At 37.6% G+C, this 15,181-nt stretch overlaps 1 protein-coding gene across 1 annotated transcript; it reads left to right on the top strand.

Annotated features, from left to right (window-relative positions):
- Positions 1 to 6,515: 6,515 nt before the first annotated feature.
- On the top strand, positions 6,516 to 7,478 carry LOC118553450 (olfactory receptor 2W1). The gene has a single exon (XM_036120477.2). It carries the CDS (start codon positions 6,516 to 6,518, stop codon positions 7,476 to 7,478), a length of 963 nt encoding a protein of 320 aa, XP_035976370.1.
- Positions 7,479 to 15,181: the final 7,703 nt, after the last annotated feature.

Raw genomic sequence — 15,181 nt, forward strand, 5'->3', positions numbered from 1 at the left:
ATGTTAATGAAATTATGTTAGGTGAAATAAAAATATATACATTCTGTTTGCACACACACACAAAAATAAGTAAAATAAAAAATAGAAAACTAAAAAGGAAAACTACAGAAAACTAAAAGGGAAAAGAAGAAAACACAAGATTGAAAATTGAGATCTTTAGTCAAAGTGTATATTTTCAAGTATCCATATGTGAGAATTTTGATAGATAAAAATGTGCCATTGGCTGATTTTATATTTCTTATTATTATCATTATTAACAGTATTTATACAGAATATGTACACAAATACACATATACTCTATATATAATCCTAAAAGAAGTGGTTGAAAGGGGGAAAGTTTACCAGATATTTTGTCAAATACCGGTATGAGCTCTCCCAAAATTGATAATTGGATTGATTTACAGCATACAGGCCCCTGAACTGACTGCAATAGTAATAGTTAATTCTAATTTGAATGCTTACTGTGTGCCAGCCAATATTGCAATATTTTACATATGTTACATTTATTTAATCCTCATACTAATCCTTTAAAATATGTATTATTTACCTTCCCCTTTTATAGACAAGAAATCTGAGGCACTGAAAAGTTAAGTAATTTTCCCAGGTTCACACAAGCTGATAACTAGAATCACCAGGATTACATCTGGCTCCATCGACATCATACTGTACTATATCTCAAATGTAGAATACTGTGCTCACGATCATACAGAAGCAGACACTTAAAATTGTTGTATTATTCAGAGATGAGAAGTCACCACATTTAAAGATGTATCATGAGTCAGTTTATGCTTATGTATTTTATGTGGTATGCAACTTTAACTTATGATCATAAAGCAACCCGTAAACATCTTCAGATACATACTTGTTTCAGGGTCTTGGGTTTAGATAGTGACCTCAGACACAACAAAACTAACTATTATAGACACTGAAGTATGTGAGTTACTTATCATGGTCATCAAGACAAAGGCACATTAGAACTGAATAAAGATACAAATCTTGTGATCCTCAGCCTATCATTTAGGGCTGCGCAGATTGAACATCTCTTTCACACATAACTGTTTCAACTTGGCTATCAGAGATAACTATTATAGGTTCTTTAAGTGATATCTGCTTCAGCCAAATTATTTCCAAATCAACATATGTTCTATTAATAGTAAGAGTATCTTATAGATTAATATATACTATAATTCTACAGTTTGAAATGCACATTTAAATGTGCATTTTATTCGTAACATATTCACCACCTAGCAAAAAAACTTCTGAATATACATTTTCTCCTCACCCCACTCCCACCGCCCACCTTATAGTTTTCCCTCATATTGGCATAACTTTTGTATCTGTTACATGTCCCCTAGTGAAACATCCGGATATGGTCTAATTGTCCAAACTTTTTATGAACTGACATTTTCTATCACACTTTATGGACATCAGTTGGATGCAGGTCAATGGTTTAGAAAATCTTGAGGATCTGGGTTTTTGGGCAACATTGGGAAATTTTGTTCAATTCTTATTCTGAATTAATGGTTGCTTTTATAAGGTGTCTCTAGGACTAAGATCTATTTGCAGGTTAATTTAAAGTCAGAACAAGTAGTAAGAGTCTGTGATAGGTTTCATGCCCTTATGTGAAGTCACATGTTCAAGAAGGAGGAGTCCTGTCCAGATTCAGTTCCTTAACCCACTTGGGGAGCAGCAAAAGTCACAGATGCATTGCAGAGAAGACGTGAAGGAACCACAGTGTTGGACAGCAAATGTTTAACTTTTCTACACATTGTGGGATCCTCACTAGTCAAGAAGCAGAATATCAGGTGAACTCTGTCTGGATCACAGTAATGTTAATCTTTAATATCTCTTGGAAAATAATGTGCCTGGCTTGGTAAAACAACTTGTGAGTGGTAAAAGGAAAAAAAAAATTAGACTTATATGGACTGTTTCATCTGGTTTTCTTTTAGAATTCTTAGAATAAAAAATATTGTAAATCTGTGCAGAGAAATTCTCCTTTTTATCTCTATTATGAAAGATTAAATGTATTCTCCATTATAAGAGGAGGACATGAACCTATTTCTTGATTTGTGATTTCAGATATTTTGATCCAGCAGAAATAAAAGAGGGAAATGTAGATTAAATTGGAAATGAAGAACTGAAAGACAACATTTAAAAAAAAAATTTATTATGTTATGTTAGTCACCATAAAATACATCATTAGTTTTTGATGTAGTGATCCACGATCCATTGTTTTCGTATAACACCCAGTGCTCCATGCAGTACGTGCCCTCCTTAATACCCATCACCGGGCTAACCAATCCCCCCTCCACCCTCCCCTCTAAAACCCTGTTTGTTTCTCAGAGTCCATAGTCTCTCATGGTTCATCTCTCCCTCCGATTTCCCTCCCTTCATTTTTCCCTTCCTTCTAATGTCCTCCATGCTATTCCTTATGTTCCACAAATAAGTGAAACCATATGATAATTGACTTTCTCTGCTTGACTTATTTCACTTAGCATAATCTCCTCCAGTCCCATCCATGTTGATGTAAAAGTGGGGTATTCATCCTTTCTGATGGCTGAGTAACATTCCATTGTATATATGGACCACATCTTCTTTATCCATTCATCTGTTGAAGGGCATCTCGGCTCTTTCCACAGTTTGGCTATTGTGGACATTGCTGCTATGAACATTGGGGTGCATATGGCCCTTCTTTTCACTACATCTGTGTCTTTGGGGTAAATACCCAGGAGTGCAATTGCTGGGTCATAGGGTAGCTCTATTTTTAAATTTTTGAAGAACCTCCACACTGTTTTCCAAAGTGGCTGTACCAACTTGCATTCCCACTAATAGTGTAAGAGGGTCCCCTTTCTCCACAACCTCTCCAACATTTGTTGTTTCTTACCTTGTCAATTTTTGCCATTCTAACTGGTGTAAGGTGGTATCTCAATGTGGTTTTGATTTGAATTTCCTTGAGGGCTAATGATGAACATTTTTTCATGTGTCTGTTGGCCATTTGTATGTCTTCTTCAGAAAAGTGTCTGTTCATCTTCTGCCCATTTTTTGACTTGATTATTTGTTTTCTGGGTGTTGAGTTTGAGAAGTTCTTTATAGATCTTGGATATCAGCCCTTTGTCTGTAGTGTCATTTGCAAATATCTTCTCCCATTCTGTGGGTTGCCTCTTTGTTTTGTTGACTATTTCCTTTGCTGTGCAGAAGCTTTTTATCTTCATGAAGTCCCAAAAGTTCATTTTTGCTTTTGTTTCACTAGGCTTTGGAGATGTATCTTGAAAGAAGTTGCTGTGGCCGATGTCGAAGAGGCTACTGCCTATGTTCTCTTTTAGGATTTTGATGGATTCCTGTCTCACATTGAGGTCTTTCATCCATTGTGAGTTTATCTTTGTGTACGGTGTTAGAGAATGGTCGAGTTTCATTCTTCTGTATATAGCTGTCCAATTTTCCCAGCACCATTTATTGAAAAGACTGTCTTTTTTCCATTGCATATTTTTTCCTGCTTTGTCAAAGATTATTTGACCATAGAGTTGAGGGTCCATATCTGGGTTCTCTATTCTGTTCCATTGGTCTATATGTCTGTTTTTGCCAGACACTTTCTTAAAACTTACAAACCACCATGGAGGGCTGTTAATTTTTTAAAGAATACATTATTATAGTTGGTTCACTTTCATTTTTCATTTTTCGAACTTTTATTTAAATTTCAGTTAGTTAACATACAGTGTAATATTAGCTTCAGGTGTACAATTTAGTGATTCAAAACGATTGTACACCACTTGGTGCTCATCACAAGTGCACCCTTTAATCCCCTTCACCTATTTCTCCCAACCCACCCACCTCCCCTCTAGTAACCATCAATTTGTTCTCTATTTAAGAGTGTATTACCTAGTTTTCCTCTCTTCCCGCCGATGCCCCACTGTATTCATCTGTTTTGTTTCTTAAATTCTACATATGACTGAAATCATATGGTATATGTCTTTCTCTGACTGACTTATTTTGCTGAGCATAATACTACCTAGTTCCATCCATAACTTTGCAAATAGCAAGACTCAATTCTTTTTTATGGCTGAGTAATATTACATTATATATATAAATATATATACATTCTTATACATACAAGTATATATACATACTTACTTGCTGACAAGTAAAAGAGTGTGTTCACTATATAAAGCCAAAAGTATATATATAAACCATATCAGTATATATATACATTATTTATGTAAATATATATAATGTAATAGTATATTTGAATATATTGTAGTAGTCCTTTATGTATATAGATATATACCATATTTTCATTTTCATCAACTGATGGACATTGGGCAATTTCCATAATTAGGCTATTGTTGATAATGCTGCTATCAACATCGGGGTGCATATATCTCTTCAAATTAGTATATCTGTATCCTTTGGGTAAATACATCCTAGTGCAATTGCTGGATCATAGGGTGGTTCTATTTTTAAATTTTGAGGAACCTCCACACTGTTTTTCAGAGTGGCTGCACTAGTTTGCATTCCCACCAGCAGTGTCAGAGGCTTTCCCTTTCTCCCAATCCTCCCCAACACCTGTTGTTTCCTGTGTGTTAATTTTACACATTCTGACCGGTGTGAGGTGGTATCTCATTGTACTTTTGATTTGTATTTCCCTGATGATAAGTGATGATGAGCATCTTTTCATGTGTTAGTTAGCCATCTGGATGTCTTCTTTGGAGAAATGTCTATACATGTTTTCTATGTATTTTTTCCTTAATTATTTGTGTTTTAGGTGTTGAGTTTTAGAAGTTCTTTATATATTTTGGATACTAACCCTTATCAGATATGTCATTTGCAAATATCTTCTCTCATGTCATAGGTTGCTTTTTAATTTTCTTGATTGTGTCCTTCACCATGCAGAAACTTTTCATCTTGATGGAGTCTCAATAGTTTATTTTTGCTCTTGTTTCCCTTGCCATGGGAGACGCATCTAGTAAGAAGATGCTATGGCCGATGTTGAAGAGGTTACTGCCTGTGTTCTCCTCCAGGATTTTAATGGTTTCCTGACTCATAGTTAGGTCTTTGATCCGTATTGAATCTATTTTTGTGTCTGATGTAAGAAACGGGTCCAGTTTCATTCTTTTCCATGTTGCTGTCCAGTTCTCCCAACACCAGTTGTTGAAGACACTCTCTTGTTTCCATTGGATATTCTTTCCTGTTTTGTTGGAGGTTAATTGACACTGTAGTTGTGGGTTATCTCTGGGTTTTCTATTTTACACTACTAGGCATTTACCAGAGAGATACAAAAACACTAATATGAAGGAATACATGCACCCTGGTGTTGATAGCAGCATTATCAATGATAGCCAAATTTTGGAAACAAACTAAATGCCCATCGATTAGTGAAAGGATAAAGAAGATGTGGTATGTATATTTGCAATGACATGGATGGAGCTAGAGAGTATTATCCTAAGCAAAGTAAGTCAGTCAGAGAAAGACAAATACCATATCATTTTATTCATATGTGGAATTTAAGAAACAAAAAACAAATGAACATGATAAAAAAAAAAAAAACAGAGAGGGAAATCAAGAGAACAGACTGATGGTTACCAGCAGGGAGGTGGGCAGGGGGATAGGTTGAATAGGTGATGGGGATTAAGGAAGGCATTTCTGATGAGCACTGGGTGTTTTATGGAAGATTGAATCACTAAATTCTACACCTGAAATGAATATTACACTGTATATTCACTAATATTTTTTAAACTATGAAAAAAATTTTTTAAAGAATTTAAAAAGTCAGGATAAGGAATGAAGATAGTTGCCAGAATCTAGAGAAGAGACGATAGTGGGTTGGATTAGGGTAGAGATTGTGGAAGCTTTTTAAAAGTGCGAGGACAGTTAACATGTAATTTGCTTTCAAACTTACCAGTTTGGGTGATAAGTTAGGTACCAGGATGAGAGAGATAAAGGTGCCAAAGATAAATGCCATATCTCCTACATAAGAAACTGGGATATCAACAGTGCTACTCACTAAGATATGAAAAAAGAGGAACATTCTTTTCCTCGTTCTGACATTCACAAAATAATTGCATTTCATAGGTGAATTTGCTGACCAAGTAAAAGAGTGTGTTCACTATATCAAGCCAAAAGATTTGTACAGAATCGGAGGGTCACATCACTTTAGAACCAGATCTATTCCAAACTTCCAAACTTAAATGTGAGAAATTTCAGAACTTGACTTTAAGAGTAACCTTGCCAAGCTCACCTAGATAAAAATATAATATTAAACATCACTATAAAAGGATCTAAAACAAAGACCAGATTACTTGGCTCTAATATTCACTTTTACCCATTATTTTTAAGTATTAACATAAAGTATTTCCCTTTTTAAATTCCGCATTTAATTATATAGATTGTATTGACAGATTTCTTCTCCTCCTCCTTCTCTTCTTCTTATTCCTCCTGCTCCTCTTCCTCTTCATCTTCATCCCCATCCTCCTTCACCTCCTTCTATTCTTCTCATTCTAGGACTTGGTCACTAAAGGACTATGGACCAAAACAATTACACTTCTCTACACGGTTTTGTTCTGCTTGGTTTCTCTGGCCATCCCAAACTGGAGATGGTCCTATCAGGAGTTGTCACTATCTTCTACTTCATTACATGGGTGGGTAATACAGCCGTCATCCTTGCATCTCTCCTGGATCCCCATCTGCACACGCCAATGTATTTTTTCCTCAGGAATTTATCTTTCCTGGACCTATGCTTCACGACTAGCATCATCCCTCAAATGCTGGTTAACTTGTGGGGACCTGACAAGACCATCAGCTATGTGGGCTGTGTCACTCAACTCTACGTTTATATGTGGTTGGGGTCCACTGAGTGCCTCCTCCTTGCTGTTATGTCCTATGATCGTTTCATAGCTATCTGTAAGCCCTTGCATTATTTGGTAATCATGAACCCGCATCTCCGTCTCAAGATGGCAATCACAGTCTGGAGCATTAGTTTGGCCAATTCTGTAGTATTATGTACACTCACCCTGAATTTGCCTCGATGTGGAAACAACCTTCTGGACCATTTCTTGTGTGAGTTGCCAGCTATGGTCAAAATAGCTTGTATAGACACCACAACAGTTGAAATGTCTGTTTTTGCTTTAGGCATTGTCATTGTCCTTACACCCCTCAGCCTTATTCTTATATCCTATGGCTACATCGCCAAAGCTGTGCTGAGAATAAAGTCAAAAGCAGGCCAACACAAAGCAATTAATACCTGTGGATCTCATCTCACTGTTGTGTCCATCTTCTATGGAACTGTTATCTACATGTACCTACAACCAGGCAACAGTGCTTCCCAAGACCAGGGCAAGTTCCTCACCCTCTTTTACACAATCATCACTCCAAGTCTCAACCCTCTTATTTATACCCTACGGAATAAGGACATGAAGACTTCACTGAGGAAACTGGTGAGAGTTGACCATGAATCTACAAAATTGAAGAGGAACCAGGTGTCATAGCAAAATATTACCCTGGATAAGGCAACGAAATATGTTTTCTAATTGTCTTTATTTTTTTCATTCAGATGTAATTGACACCGTGTTATATTAGTTTCAGGTGTACAATATAATGATCCAATGTTCAACCTGATAAGGTACTCTATATCCACTTTATCTATATCACCCATCAATGTCCCCACTCCCCACTGGCAACCACTTGTTTGTTCTCTATGTTAAGTGTCTGTTTTTTTGTTTGTCTCTTTTTTTTGTTGTTCATTTGTTTTGTTTCTTCAATTTCACATATGAGTGAACTTATATGGTATTTGTGTTTCCTGCCTGACTTAGTTCACTTAGCATTACTCCCTCTAGATCTATCCACGTTTTCACCAATGACAAGGTTTTGTTCTTTTTATGGCTGAGTAATATTCCATTGTGTGTATACATACACCATATTTTCTTTATCTATTCATCTATAAATGGTCACTCGTGTTGCTTCTATATCTTGGCTATTATAAGTAAGGCTGCAATAATTGTAAGAGTGCATATATCTTTTCAAGTTAGTTTTTATGCCTGTTTGTTTTCTTTGGGTAACCCAGCAGTGGAATTACTGGATCATATGGTAATTCTATTTTTAACCTTTCAAGGAAACTCCATACTCTTTTCCACAATAGTGCACCAATTTGTATCTCAACCACTGGTGCAAGAAAATAGTAATTTTTTTTATATCAGCCATAGATACATTTCTCTAAATACATCTCCTCGGACAAGGGAAACAAAGGAAAAATTAAACTATTAGGACTACACCAAAATAAAAAGGTTTTGCACAGGAAAGAAAACACCCACAAACAAAAACTCAGCCTACTGAATGAGAGAAGATGTTTGCAAATGATATATCCAAAAAGGGGCTCATATCCAAATTATATAAAGACCTTATACAACTCAACACCAAAAAAACAAAAAATCCAATTTAAAAAATGGGTGAAGGATTTGAATAGACATTTTCCAAAGAAGATACAGATGGTCAATGAGTACAAGAAAGGATACTAAGGATTACTAATCATCAGGGAAATGCAAATTAAAATACCCATAAGATATCACTTTTCACCTGTCAGAATGGCTAAAATCAAAAACAGAAGAAATAACAAGTGTTGGCAAGGATGTGGAGGAAAAGAAACCTTCGTGCACTATTGGTGTGAATCTGTCTTTAATTTCTAGTGAAGTAACCAATCCCTAGACCATAGACATAATTAATAGAATAGTTGCTGTATATGAACATTCTGTGAATGCAATACTGTAATCATCCTACTTAGCTCTATTATGACTCTAAACATTGGCATAAATTCAGAGAAAATAGTCACTAGGAATTTGTAATTTTGTTTGTAATACAACAAACACAAAGAGGATGTAAACATAAACCTGAATGCATTTAATTCATTCTAAAATCCCACAGAAACTGTTTTGATATCTAGTTTTGTATTTTCTATGCTAATGCTTGGATCTTCAGAAATATAGACTTGAATGAATGGATAGATATACAATATGGTTTGTATATTAAATAATAATATACAAATATTGATCTTGTACATTAAATCTCTTGTGATGCCATACAAACATTTATCAATATCATGAGTAAAGGGTCTTTGTTATTTAAGTTATTTCTTCATTAATATTATACAAGGAAGTGAGAAGACATAAATTAGAGGGATTAAAAGGTGATAAAATAGTCTTATTTATTATGTATTCATTCATGAAACATTTATTCCATGACTGTCTCAACCTCAATGGAAAAAATAATACAATTCCTTCGACATTAGTTAGGATTTGGCTTTGATCTTTCTATAGATCTTGGAATTTATGGAAATATTGAGAAATGTAGATTTGTATATTTTTATGTAGTGGAATTTTTTTGTTTCTTTTATCGTTGTTCTTTTTTTGTTTTTTTGTTTTTATATTCCCAAAATGCCTTTATTTTTTTCCTAGGATACATAATTTTATCTATTACAAAAAATCTTTTTTTATTATGTTCAGTTACCCACTGTATAGTACATCATTAGCTTTTTATGTAGTGTTCAATGATTCATTAGTTACGTATAACACCCAGTGCTCATCACAGCACATGCCTTCCTCAATACCCATCACCCTGTTACCCCCTCCCCCTGCCCCCCGCCCCTCTTAAACCCTCAGATTGTTTCCTGGGGTCCATAGTCTCTCATGGTTCATCTCCCTCTCTGATTTCTCCCTCTTTAGATTTCCCTCTCTTCCCCTACGGTCCTCTGAGCTATTGCTTATGTTCCACATATGAATGAAACCATATGATAATTGTCTTTCTCTGCCTGACTACTTCACTTAACATAATCCCCTCCAGTTCCATCTATATCGATGCAAATAGTGGGTATTCATCCTTTCTGAGGGCTGAGTAATATTCCATTGTGTATATGGACCACATCTTTATCCATTCATCTGTTGAAGGGCATCTTGGCTCCTTCCACACTTTGGCTATTGTGGACATCACTGCTGTGAACCATTGGGGTGCATGTGCCCCTTCTTTTCACTACATTTGTATCTTTGGGGTAAATACCTAGTAGTGCAATTGCTGGGTCATAGGGTAGCTCTATTTTTAACTTTTTGAGGAACCTCCATAGTGTTTTCCAGAGTGGCTGTACCAGCTAGCATTCCCACCAAGAGTGTAAGAGTGTTCCCCTTTCTCTACATCCTAGCCAACATTTGTTTTTCCTCTTTTGTTAATTTTTGCCATTCTAACTGGTGTGGGGTGGTATCTCATTGTGGTTTTGATTTGTATTTCCCTGATGGCTAGTGATATTGTACATATTTCATGTGTCTGTTAGGCATTTGTATGTCTTCTTTGTAGAAGTGTCTGTTCATGTCTTCTGCCCATTTATTGACTGGATTGTTTGTTTTGGGAAGTATTGAGTTTGAGAAGTTCTTTATAGATCTTGGATACCAGCCCTTTATCTGTAATGTATTTCCAAATATCTTCTCCAATTCCATGGGTTGCCTCTTGGTTAGTTAACTGTTTTCTTTGCTGTGCAAAAGTTTTTATATTGCTGAAGTCTGAAAGGCCCTTTCTGGCTTGCCAGGTCTCTGTGGAAAGGTCTGATGTTATTCTGATGTTCCTCCCTCCATATGTAAAAAATCTCTTCCTCCTAACTAGTCTGATGATAGTTTCCTTGGCTGTAGGATTTGCAAGTTTCACTATTATATGTCGGGGTGTTGGTCTATTGTTATTAATCTTGGGAGGGGTCCTCTCTGCCTCTTGCATATAAATACTTGTTTCCTTCCCCAGATTAGGGAAGATCTCAGCTATGATTTGTTCAATTATACCTTCTAGTCCTCTCTAAAATACCATTGGCAGTTTTCAAAGAGCTGGAACAAATAATCCTAAAATTTGTGTGGAACCAGAAAACTACGCAGATTGCCAAGGGAATGTTGAAAAAGAAAAACAAAGCTGGGGGCATCACGTTGCCTGATTTCAAGCTATATTACAAAGCTGTAATCACCAAGACAGCATGGTACCGGAAGTAAAAAAGACACATAGACCAATGGAACAGAATAGAGAGCCCAGATATGGACCCTCAACTCTATGGTCAACCAATCTTTGACAAATCAGAAAAAATAATCCAGTGCTGGGAAAATTGGACAGCTATATACAGAAGAATGAAACTTGACCATTCTCTTACACCATACACAAAGATAAACTCACAATGGATGAAAGACCTCAATGTGAGAGAGGAATCCATAAAATCCTAGATGAGAACATAGGCAGTAACCTCTTCGACATAGGCCACAGCAACTTCTTTCAAGACACGTCTCCAAAGGCAAGGGAAACAAAAGCGAAAATGAACTTTTGGGACTTCATCAAGATAAAAAGCTTCTGCACAGCAAAGGAAACAGTCAACAAAACAAAGAGGCAACCCACAGAATGGGAGAAGGTATTTGCAAATGACACTTACAGACAAAGGGCTGATATCCAAGATCTATAAAGAACTTCTCAAACTTAACACCCAAAAAACAAATAATCAAGTCAAAAAGTGGGCAGAAGGATGTGAGGAGAAAAGATGGCACAGGAGTAGGGGACCCTATTTCAACTGGTCCCCAGAATTGAGCTGGATATCTACCAGACCACTCTGAGCACCCATGAAATCAGCCTGAGATGTAGAAAGATAGATCTGGATCTCTGCAAACAGAATATCACAGACGGTTGGTTTCAAGGAACGGCAGTGGGAGGGAACCTGGCTGTGGAGATCCTACACCACTGGTGAGCGATAGCCTCCCGCGCTTGGGATGGGGCATAGGCTTGCAGACCGGAAGCAGGGGGGAAAGGACTTTAGGGCACCACCCGGGACAGAAACCCGGAGCGGCGGGGTCCCGCATGTGAACTGGGAGTGGCTGGCGGTTTTAGAAGCACAAAGGGCAGAGACGTGCCCCGTCCTGGAGGCAGGACTGGGGGCGCTGTGGAGGGGCGCACAACCCAGGATGCTGCAGTTTATAGCAGCACAGAGAGAAACGGGGATAGTGTGGCCTGGAGAGCTCACTGAAGAACAGACTGCAATCTCTCTGCTCTGAGGCAGAGGGTTGGAAATAGTCTCTTCTGCTCTGACTCTCAGAAGAGACGTGGAAAGCCACCAGAGAACAAATGCCCCAAAAACTGGTTCCCACTGAGCTCATCCCCCACCACAGAGGGGCAGGGCAACTCTGCCCAAACAGGGTTGCCTGAGTTACACTGCAGCAGGTCCTTCCCCCGTAGGACAGGCTGGGAGAACAAGAGGCCAGCAACCCTAAAGTCCCTAGAAAACAGGTGCATCTTGCTTGCCTCCTGTCAATAATTTGGACTCTATACATTCCCTCATCCACCCATCAATGGAATGACTAGGAGGAGGAACATCCAAAATAGGAAAACTCAGATATTATGACTTATGCCACAGATTTACAAATGGATGCAGGAGATGGAATTCAGGCTAGCAATTGAGAAGACAATCGCTAGAATGGAGAAATCAATTAATGGCAACATAGAGTCTCTAAGGGCAGAAATGAAAGCTGAATTGGCAGAATTTAAAAATGCTATCAATGAGATCCAATCCAATCTGGATAATCTAACAGCTAGGGTAAGTGACACAGAAGAATGAATCAGTGACCTGGAAGACAATTTAATAGATAAAAAGGGAAAAGAGGAGGCCGGGGAAAAACAACTCAGAATCCATGAAAATAGAATCAGAGAAATAAGTGACACCATGAAGCATTCCAATGTCAGAATTATTGGATTCCCAGAGGGAGTGGAGAGAGAGAGAGGACTAGAAGATATATTTGAGCAAATCGTAGCTGAGAACTTCCCTAATCTGGGGAATGAAACAAACATTCGTGTCCTAGAGGCAGAGAGGACTATTCCCAAGATCAAGGAAAACAGGCCAACACCCCGGCATGTAATAGTAAAACTTGCAAATCTTAGAAGCAAGGAAACCATCTTAAGGGCGTTTAGGGGGAAGAGATCCCTTACAAACAGAGAGAGGAACATCAGAATAACGTCAGACCTATCCACAGAGACCTGGCAAGCCAGAAAGGCCTGGCAAGACATATTCAGGGTACTAAACAAGAAGAACATGCAGCCAAGAGTTCTTTATCTGGCAAGGCTGTTATTTAGAATGGATGGAGAGATGCAGAGCTTCCAAGACTGGCAGAAATTGAAAGAATATGTGACCACTAAGCCGGCCCTGCAAGAAATATTAAGGGGGTTCTAAAAAAGAGAAAGACCCCAGAGTGATATACAACAGAAATTTACAGAGACAATCTATAAAAACAACATCTTCACAGGCAACATGATGACAATTAATTCATATCTTTCTTTTTTTTTTTTTTTTTTTTTTTTTTTTTTTTTAAAGATTTTATTTATTTATTTGAGAGAGAGAGAATGAGAGACAGAGAGCACGAGCGGGAAGAGGGTCAGAGGGAGAAGCAGACCCCCCGCCGAGCAGGGAGCCCGATGCGGGACTCGATCCCGGGACTCCAGGATCATGACCTGAGCCGAAGGCAGTCGCTTAACCAACTGAGCCACCCAGGCGCCCTTAATTCATATCTTTCAATAATCACTCTCAACGTGAATGGCCTAAATGCTCCCATAAAACGGCACAGGGTTGCAGATTGGATAAAAAGACAGGACCCATCCATATGCTGTCTACAAGAGACTCATTTTGAACCTAAAGATACATCCAGACTGAAAGTGAAGGGATGGAGATCCATCTTCCATGCCAGTGGACCTCAGAAGAAAGCTGGAGTAGTAATTCTTATATCTGACAAATTAGATTTTAAACTAAAGTCTGTAGTTAGAGACACAGAAGGACACTATATCATTCTTAAAGGGTCTATCCAACAAGATCTAACAACTGTAAATATCTATGCCCCCAACATGGGACCAGCCATCTACATAAGCCTACTGTTAACCAAAATAAAGAGTCATATTGATAACAATATATTAATTGTAGGAGACCTCAATACTCCACTCTCAGCAATGGACAGATCATCTAAGCAGAAAATCAACAAGGAAACAAGAGCTTTGAATGATACACTGGACCAGATGGACCTCATAGATACAAACAGAACATTCCACCCTAAAACAACAGAATACTCATTCTTCTCGAGCGCACATGGAAATTTCTCCAGAATAGACCACATACTGGGTCACAAATCAGGTCTCAACCGATACCAAAAGATTGAGATTATTCCCTGCACATTCTCAGACCATAATTCTCTAAAACTGGAACTTAATCACAAGAAAAAATTTGGCAGAAATTCAAACACTTGGAAGCTAAAGACCACTCTACTCAAGAATGTTTGGGTCAACCAAGAAATCAAAGAAGAACTTAAACAATTCATGGAAATCAATGAGAACGAAAACACATCGGTCCAAAACCTATGGGATACTGCAAAGGTGGTCCTAAGGGGGAAATACATAGCCATCCAAGCCTCACTCAAAAAAATAGAAAAACCCTGAATTCACCAACTAACTTTACACCTTAAAGAACTAGAGAAAAAGCAACAAACGATGCCTAAGCCATGTATTAGAAGAGAAATAATTAAAATTAGAGAGGAAATCAATGAATTAGAAACCAGAAACACAGTAGATCAGATCAATGAAACTAGGGTTCTTTGAAAGAATTAATAAGATTGATAAACCACTGGCCAGACTTATCCAAAAGAAGAGAGAAAGGACCCAAATTAATAAAATTATGAATGAAAGGGGGAGAGATCACGACTAACACCAAGGAAATAGAAACAATTATTAGAAATTATTATCAACAATTCTATGCCAATAAACTGAGCAATCTGTGTGAAATGGAGGCCTTCCTGGAAACCTATAAGCTGCCAAGACTGAAACAGGAAGAAATTGACAACCTGAATAGGCCAATAACCAGTAACGAGATTGAAGCAGTGATCAAAAACCTCCCAAAAAACAAGAGCCCAGGGCCTGATGGATGCCCTGGGGAATTCTACCAAACATTCAAAGAAGAAATAATACCTATTCTACTGAAGCTGTTTCAAAAAATAGAAACAGAAGGAAAACTTCCAAACTCATTCTATGAGGCCAGCATTACCTTAATCCCCAAACCAGGTAAAGACCCCATCAAAAAGGAGAATTTCAGACTGATATCCCTGATGAATGTGGATTCCAAAATCCTCAACAAAATCCTAGCTAATAGGATCCAACAATACAT

The sequence above is a fragment of the Halichoerus grypus genome, chromosome 9 (genome assembly GCF_964656455.1).
Source record: "Halichoerus grypus chromosome 9, mHalGry1.hap1.1, whole genome shotgun sequence".
Lineage (NCBI taxonomy): Eukaryota > Metazoa > Chordata > Mammalia > Carnivora > Phocidae > Halichoerus > Halichoerus grypus.